Source organism: Hemicordylus capensis, chromosome 2, assembly GCF_027244095.1.
Source record: "Hemicordylus capensis ecotype Gifberg chromosome 2, rHemCap1.1.pri, whole genome shotgun sequence".
NCBI classification, from domain to species: Eukaryota; Metazoa; Chordata; class Lepidosauria; order Squamata; family Cordylidae; genus Hemicordylus; species Hemicordylus capensis.
This window is the reverse complement of record NC_069658.1, coordinates 338473711-338497072: the sequence shown is the minus strand read 5'-3', so window position 1 is coordinate 338497072 and position 23362 is coordinate 338473711. Positions and strand designations below refer to the sequence as shown.

Genomic DNA, 23362 nt, shown 5'->3' with positions numbered 1-23362 from the left:
AAGGGGGGGCTGCTCCAAAGCTCTTTAGGTCCAGGCTCCAAAATTACCTAGGTGCACCTTTGTGTGTTTGTGGGTGGGGGAGATTTTCATTGGGACAATGCCAAGGAGTGGAAAAGGGGTTAAACACTCTCTTCTCCCCCCACTCCCTCACCACTGTTTGTATCCTGATTTCCTCCCATTGCTATGATTTATTTAAAAATTAAATAAATGAATAGAAGGCATTATTATTTAGAAAGTAGAGCGAGAGAGTGAGTGTGTGTGTGTGTGTGTGTGTGTGTGTGAGAGAGAGAGAGAGAGAGAGAGAGAGAGAGAGAGAGCTGTTTATAGAGAAGGAGGACAGACCATAGAAACATATTATGCCTGGAACAATACAGAGAATGCTAGCTCCAGAAATTGATTCATCAAAAGCCACATAAGTCACCAGTCTTGATTCCTCGTTCCTTGATTCTATAACTCTGTGAGATATTGGGAGGCTTTGAAGGGTGTACATACTTATCAAAGAATTAATAATCAGGGTAAATGGAGGCTTGTCTAATTTCTTCTACATCTGTTCTGACTTTCTTTCTTCCCTTTTTTAAAATCCCTCTCAGTCTGTTCACAGTTCTCCAAGGGTGTCTATGCTATCTTTGGCTTTTATGAGAGGAGGACCGTCAACATGCTCACATCCTTCTGCGGGGCACTCCATGTTTGCTTTGTAACACCCAGCTTCCCTGTCGACACATCCAACCAGTTTGTTCTACAATTGCGCCCAGAACTGCAGGACGCTCTCATCAGTGTTATAGAATACTACAAGTGCCAGAAATTTATGTACATTTACGATGCTGACCGGGGTGAGTCATAAGTGCACCGTAAGAAAGGAAGGGCAGGGACTGAGTAATAGGATATACCAAGGTCCTTAGTTCAAATCTCCTCACTGCCATAAACATGCTAGTAGACCACTTGGGGCAAGCCACCATCTCACAGTCTCAAGGTTCCCACCAGTGTTCCCTCTAATCTTTTTCATCTGTGTGTTGAACAAGTTTTGTTCTGGGTGGCATATCAAGGCAGTTTGTGTGCATGTGCATTCCAAGCACGGCCTTCCTGAGTCAGTCTGAGTGGAATGTAAAATTAACTGAGTGGACATTAAAAAAACATGTGAGTGTGCACACATGCACACGCCTTAGAAGGAACACTGGTTCCCACCTCCATCAACAATATGGTGGAACATCAGCAATATGACCTAACTCCATCAGCAATATAACCTGCCTTGCAGGATGTTGGGAGGAAAGGAAATGCTTGGGTCTTTTGAAACTATGGGTGGACACATGGAGAGAAACCTATAGTTCCCCAGCCTGAAATATGGAGAGATCTTGAACCTGGCACTACAGACAGTCACATATCTGTTTGTTGAAAGGTACAACCCCCTCCCCCCGCCGCCGCCAATCCATGTCTCCCAGCAAGGCCCTGGATGCTCTCCCAGACTGCCTTGTGCTGTTCTTTGATGGGAAGGCCTTCCCTACATCATCCACTTCACAACCATTGGTCTCAATGGCAAAGGGGACTGGCTCATCTGAAATGAAGCAGAGGTTCATAAAGAGAATTTCTAGGGGTGACAAGTCAACTTCACTTCTTGGTTGCCTTCCATGAGGGAACATGAGGTTCCTGCCATAGGGTGGGTTCATGTGATCATGGACAACTAGATGTCCAGGATTGCATATAGATATTATTTCTTGCCATGAGGCTTAGAAAGAGTGTGCATGGACTATACTTATAAATACATAAAATGAATAAAGGCCATGGCTGATGTTGTGCATGCTGAATAATGATTTTTGCCAGTCTCTCCTTCCTTTATGTCTCATGAAAATATGTGCCTGAGTGTCCTACAGCCCTCAGAGGCATGTTTTCAGGAGGCACAGAGAGTTTCAGAGAGAGATTGGCAGAAATTGCTCCTCCCTCATTGCACGACTAAAAAGTGGTTCAGTGTGTGAAAATGTTGGTCTGGGTTTCTCACTGACTATTGTAAAGTAAAGTTCTATGTAAGAATAAATCATGGGATTCATGTTTATTTCTTTTTGTGGTTTCATCCCATCTCAGGCTTGTCAGTCCTTCAAAAAGTTCTGGACACAGCTGCAGAGAAGAACTGGCAAGTGACAGCTGTCAATATCATGACAACAACAGAAGAGGACTACAAGTCATTATTCCAGAATCTGGAGAAAAAGAAAGAACGGGTCGTGGTAGTGGACTGCGAATCAGAGCGACTAAATGCTATTTTGGGCAAGGTTAGTTATAGCAACTGGCACTGCTGACACAAAGGGAAGGATGAAGGGTGGGAAAAGAAATTTGGATATAAGAGGTAGACATTTGTACTGGATATCTGTGTCTTTTGTTTTTCTTTATTGATTGATGTTTCAGTTGTTTATTTTACTTTTTTGTATTCTATCTTGAGAGCCTATTTGGAACAGGAATATAATATAATATAATATAATATAATATAATATAATATAATATAATATAATATAATATAATATAATATAATATACAAAACATATTACATAACATAATTCAGCCTCCTCATAAACTGACTTTAAAAAAATGCACATTAGGGATGTGTTAAAGAACTGAATTCAAATTCACACCAATAAATCATACAATTTAGCCTTTGGGAGTTTCTGCCCTCAGAACATTCAAAAGTTTCTGTTTAATTTCTATATCAATTTTTTAATTCCCCTTCTGGATAATCCCAGCCTCCATCTGCCTATGCTAGCAGACAGACCCATCTCAATCCTACTTTATGTTGATGATGCGGCTCTACTATCGAGGACATTGGTTGGCATGAAGAGAGTGCTACAAAGACTTATACAGTTCTGCAAAGATGAGTCCGTAGTCATAAATACCCAAAAGACTATGGTTATGGTATTTGCCAAAAGACCGAAAGAACACAAATGGCAAATTAACAGGAGTAGGGGTGAGCAGTTTAGGAGCTATGAGTACTTGGGCATAGTTTTCCATGCAAATGGTACATGGGGTACACAATATGAACATGCTGCTGCAAGTGCACAGAGGAGTGCATCTGGTATATTAAATTTTTCCCATACTAGAGGGGGCTATTTTATCCCAGCAGCTGTCAAGGTATACCAGGCCAACATATTGGCACAAATGCTATATGGGGTCCAGATCTGTTCCACCTGCAACTTCAAACCCATGGAAGTTGTTCAGCCTAGATTCCTTCATGCCATATTCTAGGTGCCTAGATGTGTTTCAAATGCCAACCACCTAGAAGTGGGTTTAACCAGAGTTGAGGACCAGGGGTGGGTTTACATATTTAATTACTGGCTCCAATTATACTTTTGCCATCAGGGCCTGGGCTCCCTGGTATTGAAAAATGAGTTCCATTCTAATTGGTGTAAGAGCCTTCATGATAAATTGGGCAGATATGGCCTTTCTCCATAATATCTACTTTCATTGGGACATGACGCCACCAAATGCATTATTAAACAACATATTGGGAGTCTAATCCAGAAAAGGAAATTCAACCTATTGCCCTAATTATGATCCTGATCTGAATCCTGCCCATCCTCATGGCTGCTATTTGCCCTGAGAGAGAAGGTGCCTTTGGTTCCAATGGAGATTTTCCTACCAGAGTAAATAGCAGCCCTTCAAGCAAAGGGTGACATTCCTCCTCCTATTCCCACATCGTGGTACCAGTCCAGACTGCGGCCCTCTTCAGCTGTCATTTACAAAGGTCAAACACTGTGCGTAAAATTGTGTCTAGTTTGGCTCTGAGGCTGTATAGCAGTGGGGATATTTGCTATTAGATCAACACACTACATTTGATGAACATCCTACACACTTTACATCTGATGTCAAATTCTCCCAGTAAAGAGATCAGAGCCAGGAATGCTGAACTGCTGCTTCAGTCTCTTATCCCCCCCCCAAAAAAACATACCTCCACTCCTTCTGCTCACCCCAATAATTTTCATAAAATATAGCGGTTAGCATGTTAGATGAAGTCCACATAGTTCAAATCCCCACTCAGCCATGAAGCTCAATGGGGGACTTGGGGCCAGTCATATTCGGATTAATGCTGCATGGGTGCAGCCCAAAGAAACATGTGTTCATCTGAAGTATTTGCATTTCTAAAGAGTGGGTTCTCACATGGGGAGAGCAATTTTTGTTGATCTCCCCTTCCCACAATGGAAGTGCATTGTGCAATGCACAAATATGTCTCTAAGAGTTGTGTAGCCCTCAGGGGCATATTTGTGCATTGCACAGAGCTTTTCTGGGGAAAAGAGAGATCAGCTAAAATCACACACACACACACCCTGTGCATGAGCACTCACACTTCAGAAATGGGAATGCATCTGCTGCATCCATGCTTGTTTTGACTGCATGCACATGGCATTAATCAGCATTTCAGCTATTATTTCTCACCCTTACCAACCTCACAGGGTTGCTTTGAAGATAAAATGAGAGTGGGGAGAACATCTATGCATGCTACCCTGAACACCTCGAAAGGACAGACTAAAACATTGGCTAACAATTACAAAAACAAAACACGCAAAGCTACCATACCATAGTATAAGTCAGGAAATGCATGCATCCAGTTTTTTCTCCTAATTGCTGAGACCTTTCCTTCCACATTCCCAGAATTGAGGATGTCATGCATATGACTTTTTCTTTTTTTGCTTCTCTTGTGTCACATACACTCTTGCAAATAAGGCAATGGGTTTGAGAATAGTATCACTTGTTCTGAGGGAGAAAGTAGTAACTACGCATTCAAGACACTCAATAAAATTGATTTTGAGTGCAATATACAAGAATGATTCCGATATGCACAGCAAAAACAGACTAACCACATCTGTAGAAGAGTGCTCCTGACACACTATGCCACTGTGCACGAAGGCACAAATATCTGAAGAAATTAATGGATGTGTTCTGCAAATCCCTGTACAGTTTGCATGCCTGCTCTGATGCATAAACAATTGTCCGTGGCAAACATCTGTTGTGCCGTAACTCTGGGATTAGAGTGTTTATCAGATTAATCTCACTGTTCCCCTGGGCTCCTCCCATCTGTTTATTTGTATTCACCTGTTGCCTTATGTCTCAAACCTGTATGGCAATTTATGCTGCTGAGAAGCAGTTATTTCATTCTAGAGGCATTCAGCACCACTGTCACAAAGGCTTCCGAATTCTTTAATAAAGACCACACAATTGAAATCTTGCAATAAAAAGGAAGGCAGCAGGATGTGACTCTCAGTGCTCTAATGAGGGTGCCAGGTTTCCTTCTCTGGGGAGAAAACTTTTATCTGTATCTACAAAGTGGCATCGAATTGAGAACTTCTTAATGTGTTCAAGTCCTGTAGGCTTTGACCTTCCTACATCTGCAATTGGAAACCCTGGCTCTTACATTTAGAGAGACACAGCAGCACATTTAAGCCCTTGTAGAGTTTAATTTTGACTACAAATAATTTCATTTGGTTTTCAAGGAAGATGTATTGTTCAGAGATCACATGTATTGTTCAGAGAGCAAATATGCCTTTGCTCTCTCTCTGAAAGCTGATCATTTAACTGCTTGCATGAAAATGTGAAAATATGCAAGCCCTCTCAGCAACAAATGGTACATCTGTGAAATAAATCCAAGTATCTTATTCTGAACCTTTTCAGAATAAATAAGATTTTACTTAGCTCAGCACTCCCCCACTGCCTTTTATTACCTTTGCAAGCAAGGGGAATCCTCACCAGGTTCCCATTTACTGGTGCTTGAACCTATGAACTGGTCCGCAGATGAACCAGGTTCGGTTTGGTTCGATTGTGGACTGGTCCCCTTTCGTCAGGGTTGGGCTGATCTGAGGTCGAACTGGTCAAACTGTCCCAGTTTGATTGCAGACTGGTTCAGCACAAAGCCCTAAAAGGTCCCAGCTCTCTACTATTGATGGTGGGTCGTCCATCATGTCAGCTTGTATATTTTGTTGCTTTCATGATTTTTCCCCCCTTTGGTTGTTAAGGTTTGTTACTTTTTTTTTTTTTTTTGGACAATCTCACTTTGTTGCTCTGTTTGGAATTTTCTCCTACCACCCTTTCCCCCCTTTATATAGCTTGTGTCTTACTTAACATACCACCAGCTATCACCCACTTGCAGTGCTCTCTCCCTCACCCCCTCCTTGCTCTCTCCCTCACCCCCTCTACCAAATTTCCAGTGTTATTGGCTGCACTCTGTTGATTGACAGGAGGAAGAGAACCTCCTTTCAAAACCTTTGGTTAAGAATTCAATGGCTGCAAAGCGTGTGTGCTCTCTGCTTCTTCAGGTGTGGACTTTGGCTCTGTGGGAAGGTCCAGGCTTCTCCCACAAAACTAACATTTTGGGGCATGCCTTGTAGTCCCTCCCAACATCCCAGTGCCCACCTAGACACCCTTAATGGGTGCTTGTGGAGGCTCTGTATCTATTCTCATGTTCTCTTAGCAGTCAGCAATATATTAATAAATAGGATGGCTGACATACTGCACAACACCATGTCAGCCTAGTAACTTTGCATGCACATAATCTGCACAAGTAGGAACATAGGAAGCTGCCATATACTGAGTCAGACCATAGGTCCATCTAGCTCAGAATTGTCTACCCAGACTGGCAGAGACTTCTCCAAGGTTGCAGGCAGGAATCTCTCTCAGCCCTATCTTGGAGAAGCCAGGGAGCGAACACGAAACCTTCTGCTCTTCCCAGAGCAGCTCCATCCCCTGAGGGGAAGATCTTACTGTGCTCACATGTGGTCTCCCATTCAAATGCAACCTGGGTGGACCCTGCTTAGCTAAGGGGACAAGTCATGTTTGCTACCACAAGACCAGCTCTCCTCTGCAATGCAATGCAATGCAAAATGTGTGCAAATGTTGTTATATAAGAGTATATAAGGAAAGCATGTGCTTAGTCTCATATAACGTCACTTGCACAAATTGTGCATTTGTGTAATCTGCACAGTTTATGTGTATGCAAATTTACTAGGCTGGTGTACAGTATGGCTGGTACAGTATGCCAGCCAGCATTTTTAATTTGAAAGACGGCTGCCAAGAAGGGATGTGCATTATGTTTTGATGTCAAAATGTTTCAACTTGAAAGGGGCCATTTCAAGTGTTTTGAGCCCAAAACAGAACACCCTTTAAATAAAGGGCCTGTTCCGAGCTCTGAGTCGAGCATTTCAATTGAAATGTGTTGACGTTTCAAGTGCCATTTTGGAGGCCTGTTTTCCCGTTGATGATTGGTTTTCCGGCACTGGCCTCTGATTTTCTTGTGATCTCCTTGCTTCTTGGTTGGCTTGTTATCATAAAAATCAAGTGTTGTTGTGGGCAACTGTGCCTCCATTGGCTGGGGCCCTGTGGAGAGAGAGGGGGGAACACAAAAGGAGGCTATTTCAAATTCAAAATGTATTCAAAGGGACTAGGAGACAGAGAGAGAGACAGGACTAGAGTATCCTTAAAGAAGAGGACATCAAATCAATACAGGAGAGGAGAAAGGGAAGGTTTGATTTTGTGGTTTTCTTTTCTCAGTACTGAGTATAATATGTAGTGCTGTTGCTGCTATAACTATCTGGTCAAGGAATGGACAGTGGCAGCTGTGTGTGTGAGTGTGTTTGTGTATATTTGTGTAATATTTCTTGATGATTGAACAGAGCACTCACTGCTCTGGTCTGCTCTGCAGTCTGCATTGGCTAGGTGTACTCTGTCAAAAAATGTTGCTGAAATTGCTTTAGTTGAGCTTTGCTTGCTGCTAAGTGGCTGGCAGTGGGTTTTGGTCAGTGATCTTATTTGGCCATTTTTGGACTGTGTTTGCAATATGTATTCTGTGTTGCGGGGGACAGATTCCATTTTACTGTGAGCTTCTGCAGTGTTTTCCAAGGCAGGGTTGCAAAATGCATTGCAAATTGCAATGCAAAACATGTGTGCATGTACTCTGTGAGTGCAGCTTGTTCCAGCCAATGGGGGAAATCGAAAAACCCAATTGTTCCCCTAGGGACACCAACTTGGGTTGGGTGGTAGCCCATGATGGGTGCTACCTACCACCCAACCCACAAAAGAAATGGGCAACTGAGTGATTTTTAACAAACATTCAACCTTTCCCCAAAACCCCCATAGGAAAGGTTAAAAATTTATTTAAAATTGCCCATTTGCCCATTTCTTTTGTGGGTTGGGTGGTACGTAGCACCTATCATGCCCTATCACTCAACCCACTTTGGTGTCCCTAAGAGCTACCCATGGGAAACAATGGTGTGTTTTGATCTTCCCCATTGTTCCCTATGGCTGAAGTACTTGAAACGTTTTGAGAACGTTTCATTGAAACAGACAGCTCAACAGCTGTTTTTGATGAAACATTTAGGTCATTTGTGATTCGTTTTGAGCTCAAAACAGAACACAAAATCCATTTTGTGCACATCCTTACTGCCAAGTTTTTCCAAGGAGCAACTCTAGAACCCTCCTCAATCCTCCTAATGGACTTGAGTCCTCAATGTCACACCCCTGCCTAAACTGTCCTGCCCAGTAGCTCTTGAGTTGCACCCTTCTTCTTTTTCCATTGGGAGGAATTATCTAATTCAATGTTTTGAGTACATTTAGACATTCAATCAATTACATGGGCTTTGATAAGAGGGTTAAATGCTTCAGTGTCCAGTGCAGGTCTGAAGTTTATTCACTTTGACATGAGTACAGGTCTGAAAATGTCTTCACCCGGTAACCTTGATGCATGATATAAAATTCAAAATGCTTGTTTCTTCCTTTTCTTTCTTCAGCTCCAATATTTCTTTCTAATACATGGAACTCCTGCCCATTACCAAGTGGGTAATGAAACCTGGTAGCACAAGTGAGCTCTCAGGAGGCAGTCTAGCTCTGTCTCTTTTTCCATTAAAAGGCAAATGATCATTCTCAGCATGACACACTGAGCCAGAAACACTGGAATAGAGAAACTTTTTTTATTGTCTAAGTTAGACATAGCTGGCTAAAGCATAGGACATAATGTCTGTAATGGGTGCATATGGCCTGATAGTTTAATGCTGGATCTGAGATGTTCTTTGGATACAAAACTGCCGGAGAGAATAACTGAATCAACACAGCTTCTGCCCAGACATATAAATTGCTCGCTTATATGACAGTGCCTCTTAAGAGAGGCGTGTCAGGTTTTGCGAGCGTGGCCTCTTCTGTCATAGTGCTACAACAATAGGACGCGTCTCCCTGGGTGAATTTTTCCAAGTATGTTGGTTTTTAAAAGGAAGTTGTAGCATTCAAGCCCAATCTTTGGCATCCCTCTTCTTTGTAATTATTTCTTATTTCTGGTAACTGTGTGTGTGTGTGTTTGTGTGTGTGGCTTATTATAAAAACCATTCCACAATAATGGAAAGCAGCTGAAATTTCCTTTTAAAAAATCACTTTCCATATGTCCTTTGTTCTACTTATGTCACACTTCCTTACCTGCAGTGATGGCTCATAAGATGACCTTCTCTTCTTCCTCCCCAACCTCTATCCTCCATATCATGAGATCTAAATCTCTTTTGAGGTTTAGGAGAAATCTGTATAACAGAAACAAGCCTTCCCTGAAAGATCATGCCCATCTGCAGCAGTTCCCAACTCATTTGCTTCAGTCATTATTTAATTATCCCACCCAGGAGATCTGTGTGGTGTGAAAGGTGGAGGAGCCTTACTTATTTGTATCCAGAAGTGCTAACAAATGTCTGCTCTGATAACACTAATTGAGGTGCTGGGATATTAGCATCAGAGTCAGACAGCTTTTAATGTATACTCAAGAGCATTGCAGCTGCAAAAGGCTAAAGCAGGTGAGTCAGTTAACATACGAACAAGTGTCCAATAATCTTTAATCCATTTGGTGATAATTGTAATGCCTGGGATCTTTATGGCATTGTTTAGCATTTGTGCTCATCTCACTTGGGTATTGATGTTTAATTGAAAACGTATTCACATATCTCCATTTCTGTGGTCATGTGTTCTATATTTTAAAAAGAGAGAGAGAGCCTGGAATTTAATTTGTGTTGTGACTATTATTATTTATAGCTGGAAATGTAATAAAATAGATGGGGGAGAGAGCCTAACACCATGGCTGTTGTCTTTGGCTAGCAACATTCATTTCCTTTCCAAAAGAGGTATTCTCATAGGTTTTATCCAAAATAGGTATTTTCATGTGTGCCTGATAGGAGCATGGCATACATTTATATTGCGTGGATGGAAACAAATGGATCACAGCAGAAACCCAAAATAAACAGATGAGGAACAATGCCGCTAAATTTGCCCTTTAGGCAAGGTCTTTCTACTTCCAAAAAGAAAATGGAAAGTTATCTATTATTGGCGAAGAAACATGATAGCATTATGAGCGGTTCTACAGTTATGTTGACAAAGTAGCAGTAAAGCTGTCTGAGTGTAGCCCCACAAAGGTTGCTGTGGTGGGGAGAGAATGCACAGACAACACTGACCATTCCTTAGACAGGAACATCATATATCACGTTACACACTATAGACATCTTCCACTGGCTAGATTTCAATGCTCCAGGGCAACATATGCTCTCAAGACATTGCACAGTGTGAACCTAGTTAAATGTCCCTGTGTCCCTGAAGAATATAGGTTTGAACTATATTCAGTTTGACATGAATACAAATCTGAAAATGTTTCTACTCCGTAACCTTGATGCATAATAAAATATTGTGAACTAGCTGGGCCAGGTGCAGAGCATCTGCATGTCTAGCTGCCCGCTCACTGCCGTTTGCCTGCCCACCCACCCACCATTGTTTTCTCTCCCATGCCCGCCGGCTTCTTCCTCCACCCCCACACTTCTTCCTTTCCCCGCCTGCTTCTTCCTCCACCCCCCGCTTCTTCCTTTCCCCACCCACCCGCCCACCCACCAGCGTCTTCCTCCTCGCCCATTTCCTTCCTCCATTTCCTTCCTCCCTGACCGACATCCACCCACCATAGCCATGTTGTCACTGTTGCCGTTAACTGCCACCATTTTTTCTCCACACATCCTGTGGCTCTCTGGCAGCTCTCCGAACTCTCACGAGAGCTACCACACATGGGATTAGCCACAGGTACGTTGTAGGGAATTAAATATATAGATTTCCATAACGTTTGTTGAACTACAATGTACTTCCAACAGGTTGCAGGATGCTATACAACCAGACACTGTTACCCTTGTGCATCATGTCAGCCACCACCTTTTTGCTGGCTTCTCTAGTTCACAATTGATGCCCATGCCATTTAGCCAGTCCCTTGGTTCTTCCTGCCAGAAACATCAATGCATTACCACATATGTAGAGACCTTAAAGGCCAAGTTGAAGACAGATCATTCTGGAGATAATCTATCTATGTCGTCGCTAAGAGTCGACACCGACTTGATGGCAATCAATCAATCAATCAATCAAGTGATAGCAGTAGCTATCCAGTAGCTGTTTTTTTGTTGTTTGTTTTTTAAAGGAGTAGACAAATCCATAGTGTAGATCTGTTGAGGCATGTTTCCTGTGATAGCTACATGGAACTTCTATGTACAGAAGTACTCTACCTGAATATCAGATTTTGTGTAAACTGCAGGGGGTGGCTGTGCCCTGCCTGTGAGCTCCCAGAGGCATTTAGCCAAGTAATGCTGCTGAAAACAGATTACTGGACTAGATGGAACTAAATTGATTTAGCAAGACAACACTTGCTTCTTAAATACTCTTAAGTACACACGATGCATGCTTCTCTTTTCACTTATTTCTACTGTACTGTGAAGGTACTCATACCTCTCTCACTATAAGATCTACACATCCTAGGTCACTAGGGACTTTTACACACAGCAGGCTTTACTGCGAGTTTACTGGGAGGCTTTACTGAGAACTCCAAGTTGTCTCAAAAGCCCAACTCAAATAGTGGATTTTTTAACCCCAGATACACACTGGGCTACACTCTAACATGCTGTGAAAAATCTGAATAGTGTGTGAACTGCTCCCCAATAACTCTCAGAGACTTTGAGGTAAATCTGCCAGATATATGAATGCACCCCCTCCATTCCAGAGGAGATGCGATTTAAAGGGCTTTAGAAGTCCCATGTTTAAAACTTCTGGAGTTCACAGTGGTCATTCCAGATAAAACTGGCAAGTCTCACCTTGAACATTACAGCAAAAGCTGGAAAAACCAAAGAGCAATGCCCTCCCTCAGACTTCTGGTTTTTTAATATATATGTGCAAACCAAATCTGGGAGTGATGGCAGTTTCTTCCTGTCAGGGGGTAACCATTATTCTCTTTCCATCATTAGATTTTAAAAATAGCATTTCTTTTCCACTATTGGTGATGCATGTGTCCCAGTATGGGTTTTCATCCTGCTTTGGGGATATAGTTACTGTGCTTAATTTGCAATTTCTTACTTGTTCATTTGGATCACATAGCAACTGTAGCCCCATGTGTCAGAGATCTTCTCCTAGCTTGTATTTGGGAATTGTATGTTTAAGTAGATTCTCAGTAGTCCTGATGCAAATTTTCTTATTTATAGCACAACTTGGCTTAAATAATTACAGAGGCAGAATGTACATAAACTCTCCTCTCTTCACCAGCAAGTGATATTAAATACAATGTTTTGTTTTTCATCATTGCAGATCATCAAGCTTGGGAAAAATGGGATAGGATACCACTATATTCTTGCAACTTTGGTAAGCTGAACCTTGCTCATTTCTGGTTGCCCATAATATGCACTTATTTTCCAATCAATGCCTTTTAATTTGTTCCAATTTTAGAATGTGTGGACAGTACAAGAAATGCGGGGTAGTTCTGAACCTTTCCTTAGAATGGTGTGCTCTTCTCCAGCCAATTATACACAATGGCACATTTAGAGGAGCTTGTGACAACATGTTGTATTCTAATGTGACTCTTGAGAACAAGTGTTGCGGAGTGTGTTGCCCAAACATAATACAATTAGGAAGGAAACTGGAATGGAAATAGGAGTTCACACCTTCTTTATTTTCTCATCCCCCATAACTGATCATACTACTTATGACCAGTGCCCATGAACGCATGATAGCTTCTTCCAATTTACCCCTGTTCCAGCTCATCGTTAATGATAAACCATTGACATAATGCTGTTGTGACCTTGCTTCCAGATCCTTCTGTAATGATTCCTTAAAGTAACTATGTTACTTTTAATGTGTGGTTTGACTCTGCATGTCTCAATTTTCTTTTATAAATAGCATGTTCAGGTGTGTGTGTGTGTGTGTGTGTGTGTGTGTGTGTGTGTGTGATCTGGATCAAAACCATGGTGTGGCAAAGTGTTAAAACTCCCTTACCCTCCATGATCCCAGTCTAGATCAGTCTCCGACATGTGCTATTTACACAAGAAAACCAATACAAGATCAAACTATGCACTAAAAGAAACATGTAAAGGCTATTCAAACAAGCATGTGTGAATAGCAGGGAGGGCGGGGAGATGGCAAGATCTAGCTTACCTCCGCCCGCCCCCCCAGATGATCGTCAAGTATTGCTTTGGTGCACCACTGCGTACCCACACAATCCATGCTGTTCCTGGCAGCATGTGCCGCCTGAGCATACACACGACCCCGGTGCCAGGGTTAAGGTCATGACAGCTAAAGGCCAGGGCTTAAAGTCGGGCTACTTGTGAGGGCAGAGCCGAGATTGGCCTATGGGCAGCCAAAAGATTAATCCACCCCTTAGTGCTCATGAGCAGCCCAACCCAGGATGGGCTGCCCTAGCCTGGGTTTGGTTGCTTGTATGCATGGCCTTGTGGTTTGACCATTTGTTTTCTTTCTGGGAGCACTCCCAGATCCTGAAGAGCCTGAAGTCCTCATCATGTGTTATAGTTCTGGTATGTGTACTCAGGCAGAGGGAACAGAAGCACACCCACTAGCACTGGCCCACTGCCCTTCATTGCTGATGGTCCCCATGGCCACAGCCCCTGTTCTTCCTGGGTTCAGTACCGATTCACAGAGGCAAATGCTGAACCTGGAGAGATTTTATCCTGGTATGCTAGAGCCTTGTTTTCTCTACCTATTCTAGAATCCTAGACAGCCACAGTTCTAGAATGCCAGAAGAAAATCTCCCAATCAGCACTCACCTCTGCAGACAAGCACAGAACCAGGGAGAGCATAGGGTGTGGTCACAGAGCATATTGATGCAGAAGGGGCTAGCTACCTGTTGTGCTGCCACCGCCCCGCCCCGCCCCGCCCCCCAGCAAATTATAATGTCCAAAGAGCACTGAAATCTCCTCTTAAACAGAAGTTATACTCTGGACCTGTTACCTGGAGCCTGTTACTGAGTGCCTCCATCTAAAGGTCACCTATCAAGTTTGACTTTATAGTGGGATAACCAAGCTTAAAGAAACTCATAGCCTGGGCAGAAACTGGTCCAGTCTAGAAAAGTGCTCAGTCTAGACTGCATTGCATATTTCTGCCCGACCACATTGAGATGGCTTTTGGTGACTTTGTATTCAGATCCCAAAAAGATGAAGGTTGGCTTGTATCCAAAGATTGTTTTACCATTCCAGTAGGGCTAATATTCAGAGACAAGAACTCATATGCAAATTAAAACTGCCAAATGTTTCTGTGAACTTGGCTAAAATGCATTCGACAGTTCCCTGTGAGGGGACTCTTTGTCTCCAGAGCTGTTCTGTCTTTTAGTTCTTGGGTGAGACTGCCAATAATTGTTTAAAGGTTTGTTGTGTATGTCATGGCCACATGGCTTCAATATGTCCGTACTTTCAAACTCATTTAATCTAGGCCACCACACAGCTATAAGCTGGCAGTAATGACTTTCATTCTCTGTTAAACTGCACTACATTTCAGTCAGTGTACCAAAAATGAAGTGTTCCATGTCCCATTAGCAATCCCAGGAGCCCTCTCAGCAAAAGAACAGATTGGGACTTCAGTCAACTATAATATTCTAGTTACCATATAACTCAGTGGTAAACATCATCTTACTGACGTACTAGAGTGTTCAAGAAAGAGAGGTGGGACTTGGTTGTTCCTCTCTTCATGCCAGATGAAAATTAGGTCAGTGTAAAAGCAACATATGTTTTAAAAGGTGCTTTATTGAGAGAAGAAAGATGGAAAGGAGTGGAGGTTGACATTCCCACTCTCTGAGCCACAGGAACATTGCTGGCTGCTTTATGGGCCAGTTTGAATGGTACTTCATCCACTGGCCAAACTACACACAACAAGGACATATGTGCACCGTGAGCATGCATGTCCTTCTTCCTCTCCTGGCACGCTGGGCCACATTTCCCTAATCACATGGGCGGCAGTTCCTGAACTGCTACTTCACACACACTGCAAACACTAGTTTAAACACTAGTTTAACTAGTGTTTCCAGAACATAATTTAGACAAACCGTCTACTTCCCATACAATAAAGGAAAGACACCCTGGCATCCCTGGAGTTGCACGGTTGGGCCAGTGGACAAAGTATCATCCAAATTGGCCCTGTTTTTCTGTCATGGCACTTCAGGACCCATGGTATGTGAGGGTCATTCTCCAATGCTTTTTAACATCTACATGAAACCGCTAAGAGAAATCACCAGGAGATATGGTACAGAGTATTATCAGTATGCTGATGATGCCCAAATCAATTTATGCATGTCGGCATCATCAGGAGAAGGCATAACCTCCCTAAATGCCTGCCTGGAGACAGTGATGGGCTGGATGAGGGATAACAAACAGACTGAATCCAAATAAGACAGAGGTACTTATTGTGTGAGGTGGAACTCAGGAGACAATTTTGGTCTGCCAGTTCTGGATGGGGTTATACTTCCCCAGAAGGAACAGGTATGCAGTCTGGGGTTGCTTCTGATTCCAAACCTCTCCATGGTGTCTCAGGTTCATGCAGTGGCCAGAGGTGCTTTCTATCAACTTCAGCTGATACATCAGCTGCATCCATTTCTTGAGATAAACAACTTCAGAATAGTCCCCAGCTCTAGTAATTGTGAACACAAATTTGGTGTTTGAAAATGATTTTATGCTTGCTTCACAAAAAGCACACTTTGCTTGAAATTTCTGGAACAAGAAAGTTTCATATTTTAAAAGTGGCGAGTGACAATTCTTCAGCAAAAGGAGAATCCAATGTGTGGAACACCTCCTAGTTGGTGGCCCAGAAGTCACAGCCTTTAGAAGAATATCCCTGCATGTATGCACAGGAGGACTTTGTTATTTGTGTATCTGCGGTCGGGTAATTAGCCCCCAACCTCCGTATACACAGAAAAAACCTGGGGGTAATAAAGGTTAAACCCACATATCTGTTTGTAGGGGATGGTGTCTCAACCAAAAAACAAAGCACAATTTTGTTTTTGGGAGCCATTTTATGGCTCATTTAAACAAAAAAAATGGGGCAAACCCAGCTATTTTTGGCTGATTTGAGGCCAATTTCTGGAATGGTGGACTACCTGAGAGCATGGTAGGGCACTTTGGGGCGTTATTGGGGGGGCACCTATTTCCAGCCAATGTTTGGCAGTCCAGGAATCTAGCCCCCCTCCCCCCAATTCCCATAGCCCTCGTGATCCATCATTCATGGATTCTCTATCCACGCTCCCTACCCCCAAGAATAATGGGGTTTTGTATGCATGGAAAAAGTAAGAAAACCCACCTGTTGTAACTCTTTCAGAATCTGATTATGTGGACCAAAGGAAGGTGTTTTTTTTAAAAAAAAGGATTAATTTCAGCATATGCCCCAAGAAGCTCTGACTGATCTGGCTCTGCCTAACTAGATGAAGAAAGGATGAAGAGTCAGATTATGTGAAAGAAAAGGCATATGACTTTCCTTTCCTAGGCATATTTAGAGAAAGAAATGGTCTGTGCCCCCTGAAAAATGAGTGGGCCACAAGGTGGAGAAGAGGTAGAGGGCAAGGGGAGGGGAAGTGCCAGTCTTTCTGTGCCATAATGTACAGGCTGCACCAAAATTTATCAGCAGCCGAGTGAGCTTGTTTTGATTAGTAAACAGTGACTTTCATTGCTCTAGCTGTAAGGAAACGTTGTACAAAATGTGAGTTTTATTTTTGCAGTTGACGCACACATAATCTGATGTTTTCATGGCAGAAACAGCTTTTCAAACAAAATGACTGTTCTCTACATGAAACAGCTAATGACTTTTTCATGTTCACAAACAGAAAAAACATTACTTCTACCTTTCAGAAAACTAGAAAAAGCCGAATCCTATGAGCCTCTTCAGTTGTTCACCTGAGTAAACAGGGAGCACAAATGGTTAGCATTTTTCCTTTTCTTGTGCACACTGCATAACATACAAAGCAGAGACTTGTACATCTCCACCACAGAGATCTGCAGTAAACCAAGCAGACATCTCTTTCCAAGTTTTTCACTTTGCATGCTACCCAACAAGCACACAGACAAAACAACAACAACAAAAAGGGTGGGGGAGAATCATCCACATGACCTTGTCACTACAGAATGGCTTTCAGGGCCACATCACATATTATGTGTGTACACTGGCCGACATCAAGGCCTAAGAAGCGCTGGTGCAGCTGTCCTGGTGCTTTGAAGGAAGGGTGATTTTTGCTGGCATCCCCTTCCCCATTAAACCTACTATGATTACTGAAAATGTGTCCCTGAGAGCTGCGCAACCCTCAGGGACATTTTTTTTTAGTCACAGTCAGCTTCAGAGGGAAGGGGAGACTGATAAAAATCACCTCTTCCCTGTAGCACCAGTGCACCATCACTGCACCTGCACTTCATTAGTCTGGATGTTGGCCTTTGTATTTTCACACACACACACACACACACACACACACACACACACCCCTACCTGGTTCAGACATCACATGACACCATAGCTAACTTTTTATTTATTTCTTTGTTTGTTTGTTCGTGTGTGGCCCCCTGCAGGTGCATTTGAATCAAATCCAGACCACCACCCAACCCGATCGAGTTTGATACCCTTGCCCTACAGTGCACCTATGATAACAATAAAAGACAGGGAACAACACAGGGCATACTGTATTTGATACCTGTACCAAATGATCTTTACCGTACAACACAGTACAAGGAGAATTGCATGTAACTGTAAAATGAATTAGGAAGATGTTTGAAGAAAAAGGATTAATCCGTGCACCCAAACTTGGGGCCGGAAAACAAACAGGAAGATGATTACAGAAAGACAGGAAATGCAGAGATAAGGAAAGAACTGGGCCCATTCAAATGAATAGGTGTGAACACAAATCTTGATGGATGGGGGAGGAGTTGACAAACCTAGGGGTTTGCCATTGGAAGAAGGAAAGGTGGGGAACACGCTATTGCTATGCTCTGGAGAAGCTCAGGTATCTTGCCCTGCAATGCTTAGCCAGCCCTCTATAGGTGGTGCAGTGCAGCAGGAGTGGCTGGGCCTTCGCAGCTCTAGGCAGAGAGTGCCCAGGGTCAGTGCAGCAGCCTAGCCTAATGCAGGGCAGAAGCCGAGAGGGGAGTGTGATCAGGTGCTCCAAAGCCCAGGCAGGAGCCCTTACTTAGCCCAGGCAATGGGGAGCTGGAATATTGTGTTTGTGTAGCTGTGTCTGGGGGGGTCCCCCTCCCCACGCTTTTCTAGTTAAATCAGTTGGACAATATATAGGTTGGGATCCCGACTTAGTCCTACTTAGAGCAGACCCATCATGATGGTTAACTTGTCAAGTCAGGATCCCAGCCATAATCTTGACAAGTTAGCTATTATAGTGACAAGGGTTATTTATATTACTAGTCCTCCTTTCTTTATTGGTTAGCTTCTTCATGTATTACACATGCCTGAGTGTGTGATTGGAATTAAACAGTATAATTCAAATAGCATGTATTTGTTAATCATTAACTTAGGAACTACTGTATTTTTGGTTGCACATGCATGCTTCATGGCACTTACTGCTGGCACACAGGCTCTCAGCACCACACTGCACTCTTCAAAACTGTTTTGCAGTATTTCAGAACAGTTCTGAAGAATGTAATGAGGCTAGCACCTTAGCAGCAACAGTTTTAAACCTCCAACCCACTGTGCAAATGATCACTATAAATAATTCACTTTCTTTAACTTTTCTCCCAGCAAACTTATATATTACCAAAATAGGGTCTGTGAGATTTGCTGGTGGAACCAATCAGAAGCAGTGGTTACTGGCTGGCTCATGGGCCTTCTGTAGAATAGAGAGCATGCTTGTACCATCTAGGGCCTGTCATTCAGAGAAACGTATTGTTCCTGTGTGACATGCAGTTGAGCATATGCAAAGTGATGTTCCCAGCTATTAATTTAATTTCAAAGTGAATCTTTTCCAATGCTTTCCTAGTATGGCAAAGGGTGGCACCAGTGTTGCGGGAAAATCCTCTGGAACCTTGCCCTCCTGTTTAATTCAGTCCCTTGCTTTCATCCTTCCATCAGATTTGATGAAGAAGGGGGTGTCTTACTGAACTAAAGAGTAATTGACATGGTTCATGCAATAGAACTCGTTGCTGGACAGAATTGAGTCAAATTCAATGAGGGGTGTGTACTTCAATAAGCTTTTTATTCATGATCATGAAGGCACAGTACAAGTCAAAAAGAGTCTGAGAAGCACTGCACCCCGAGGGTACGCAGTTGCTAGTTTTTATATAGATTTTTAAAAGGAAGTAAATCAGTAAATCCTACAATACTTGTCTTTGTAATTAAACAGATGTTTTCATGTGGTCCCAGTTAGCCTTGGTCATGAGCTACTGTTTGGCCTATCTGCCCTCCCTACTCCTTATCGGTATCTTCTGGTGCCAGCTATGTTTCTTTTTCCGCTGAGTGGGGAATTTGTCTCAGGACCTTGGCTACATACAGTATCTCTTGTCAGGCTCTGGTATTTGCTACCTCTTGGCCAAGGGGCCTCACATCCTTGACTCGAACAATTCAATTCTGGCCTACTTGCCTTACGTTCTGTTTAGAAGCCTGAACCAAACTTGTATACACTTATTTGTAGGCCTAGATTAACCATTTCTATATCACCAGGGCAGTTATTGGTTCTGAAGCAGTTGCCTCAGGACAGCTCACGGTTGTGAGGCCGTTGAGGCTTAGCAGAAATGACACAGCCAGAATGTGCATTGCTCACTGAAAGACAGATTCTTTCCATGTGCAGAGGCAGATCCTTGCAAATGTTGCACTTGCACTGAGGGCTAGATAGAACGATCCAGTTCCTATTTTCTGAAAAGTATTAAAATAGAATGAATGGGTTAAGATATAAACTATATATTGGTTCTGCATATAATAAGTGCTTGTTCAGTGTGTGGATCTCTCTTCTTATTGAGGGTGTCAGTTGTGCATTTCAAGTTCCTAATAAAATGCACACATTGGGATTTTTTGTGTGTGTTACCTATGAAGATGTTTTAGCAGAAAGCTCCTTTATATTGGCATATCCCCAACCCTCTTGGTTCCCCTGTGTTTATCTCTGCACTTCTGATGAAAACTGTCTTGATAGTCCTCAGAAATCAGCTTAAATCATGGAGCTATTCTTAGAAATACCAGCTCACAAAAGTCTGCCATTTTTTGTGGGCATCACCAAACAAAACTATTTAGGTTATCCTTTTTAAAAAGAGTTCATGCAAGAAGTCTTCATAAGGAATCAAAAGGTGAACTTCTGTGATACTTTTAAATGCTCAGCTGTGTGCTTTTCAAGTCAAGGGACAAAGAGAGGTCCACAGCTGGCATTATCAGAACAAGAAGTTTAGAAACATAGGAGACCCATTTCTTTTGCTATCGCTAACATTTTTTATAACCTCGGCTTCATCTCCCACTGCACCTGATGCCAGTGATTTAGCTGGGGTAAAGTCTTTTATGGGAAGAACTCCAGTTTTGTGCTGAGCGGAAGGAAACCGGTGGCTAAAAATATGACATTTTCAAATTGCAGGCAAGTGGAAAATGTCACAGATACCTAACACCTAGAACAGTCCCCCCACCCCGCTTTTTCTGATTCAAAACCTCCATTTGGAAAATTTTGGAATATTGATGAGAAGCATATAGAAGGAATGTCTTCTATATCAGGACTAAATATGGGCAATGGATATAACATATTTCACTGGTGCTTCAAAATCTCCATTGGCTCTCAGTTGATTCCAGGCACAATCCAAAGTGCTTATCTAGTGCTGATCTCCAATGGCCTTAAGGGTGTAGAGTATGTGGAGGACCATCTTCCCATACAAATCTGACCATTCAGTTAGGTCATAATCAAACCCATAATCCCTGCTCCTAATCCTGCTTCTGGCAACCACCACTTTCAAAGACGAGTTAGACAATCACCAGGAGCAGGGTCTTTTCTAAGGTGATAGATACCACAACTGCAAAACATCCTCCTTGGGGAGATGACACCGACTTTCCTATCTTCTAGGTGCCCCCCCAAAATCAGGTTTTGTCATAGTGCTCTTACTGTTTTAGTTGTCATTTTACTCTGCTGCTACTGGATTCATCCTAGAACCTTTGGTGTTGATTGTGGTGTTCAGCTTGGCTGCTTTCATCTGCTTGAATTATTTTGAATTGCCTTTTTAGAACCAGTTTGTAAGCTGCCTTGAAGTGGCAAAGTGGGGCATAAACATTTAAATAAATAGAACAAATATATAGAGGATGTTCACACAATCGGAAACAAGTGTCCTAGCCAGGTTTGGGAGCTATGTATGCTTACAATTTCCGGTTGTGTGGGAACAAACAACTAGGTAGGGGGAGAAATAAGCGATTGTGTTGGAGACAGGAGCTGAGTAGGACAGTGATGTACTACCCAGCTTTCATGCCCAGCATTTGACCAAGATAGGAGGAAAAGCTGCCCTACCCAGCCAGCTCCTGTTTCCCACACAATCACTTGTCCCTCCTCCTACTTGGTTGTTTGCTTCCGCACAACTGAAAATTAGGAGCACACACAGTTCCTAAACCTGGGTAACACAGTTGTCCTACCCAGTTTTCAGCTGTGTGAACATTCTCATAAAATGTTGGAATCTTAAGCAAAATATTAAAATGTAAGACACTCACATACCATCACAGTTCCTTCATCCTGACAAGCCCTTTTCACAGACCAGGCACTGGCATCAAATTTTGTTTTTTGAGTCCCACCAGGGACTACTTTTCCTTTCATTTTCAGCTTCTGGACAGCTTCCTACTCCCATTTCTTCATTTCAGAAGGGACTGGCATCAGGGCTCAGCATTGTTGGGCAGCTGCCAAAGACCCACTACTGATCCCACTATGGCCCTAGCTTTCATGTGGTGGTGGCATCCAACTCTTCTGGAGCCCACCCAGCAAGGAGGGGGTCCATGAATGGCAATCTGCCAAGGGCCCCCTGGACCCTGGAGTCAGCCCTCATTGCAGGCACCAACAACTTTAGCATTTCTCAGCTGTTCAGCCATCTAAATGCCTTCAGCAAATCCCCTTGCTCTCATTCTTCAGCTGTGTTTCTGAAAAGCCCTTTCCTCATCCAGAAGAAGGGCTTTGCTCTGCTCTGCTCAGGGCTCATGTGTATGCTGTGATTCTGCAGAACTGCAGAAAAAGCACAGGGTGCCATATTTGGGAGTGTGTGTGTCTGTGTCTGTGTCTGTGTGTATCTGCTAAATTCAGTTTCCTGAATGGCAGCTTTCCTTTCAAAAAGCACACATTTTGAGCTCTTATGGCTTCAAAGATATGCTTGAAAAGTGCCTTCATACAGGCTTACATAGCCCCTTGCCCTTGACTGAATTATGCAGCAAAAATATGCACGATGATTAAAAATGCAATATAAAATAAGCATGAAATGTATATAATAGATACCAATGGCAGATTTTCTTGGTGCAGAATTTGTACTGCCCAAATACAGAATTGTATTCCGCCCGCCCGCCATTTTTTTTAGTGTGAAGTACACAGCGCCTTGCTTCTATGCAATTAAGGCAAATGCATGCCACTTTTACATCATACAATGTGGCTAAGTGGGAACTGACAACTAAACAGGAAGATGATAACAGTATGATAGTAAAGACTGTTCAGAGAGCCTGTCTTGAGTCACAGGCTGAGGATCTTAAACACTGAGCCATCCTTTCACAGACCTTCAGAGAAAAGAGTATAATTACTGATGGAGCAACCTAAAACTCTGTACATAAGTACTCTTTAAGGCTGTTCACATGAGCAGCCCAGTCTAGGCTTGGGCAACCCTGCCTGGGTTTGGCTGCCCGTGTGAAGTACTGGGACTGAGGCCGATCCTAGGGCTGCCTCCCCCTTAAGCCCAGGAATTTACCCCAGGGCTTTAACCTGCATTAAGAGGCGCAAGTGTGCCCTTAACCCCAGGTTCAGAGTCGTGTGTTTGCTTGGGCTGCATTCAGCCCAAGCAGCCACAGACCTAAGGCCTAGAGCGCCCAACTCATGGGGAGTCCCTAAATGCACCGCACGGTGCATTTAGGGATTCCTGGAGGCCGAGACTTATTTTCCCAGTCTTCCGAGATC

At 43.0% G+C, this 23362-nt stretch overlaps 1 protein-coding gene across 7 annotated transcripts in view; it reads left to right on the top strand.

The window, feature by feature from the left end:
• Nucleotides 1–23362, top strand: part of GRIA1 (glutamate ionotropic receptor AMPA type subunit 1) — a 299136-nt gene that overhangs the window by 165587 nt on the left and 110187 nt on the right. For all 7 annotated transcript variants that reach the window (XR_008314540.1, XR_008314541.1, XR_008314542.1 and 4 more), the window contains 3 exons: nucleotides 591–830; nucleotides 2074–2258; nucleotides 12589–12642. Coding sequence is in view for 3 of the 7 variants with exons in the window: in XM_053288235.1 (XP_053144210.1) it covers nucleotides 591–830; nucleotides 2074–2258; nucleotides 12589–12642 (479 nt within the window). In the remaining 4 variants the exon portion in view is untranslated. The remainder of the gene's footprint in view (nucleotides 1–590; nucleotides 831–2073; nucleotides 2259–12588; nucleotides 12643–23362) is intronic.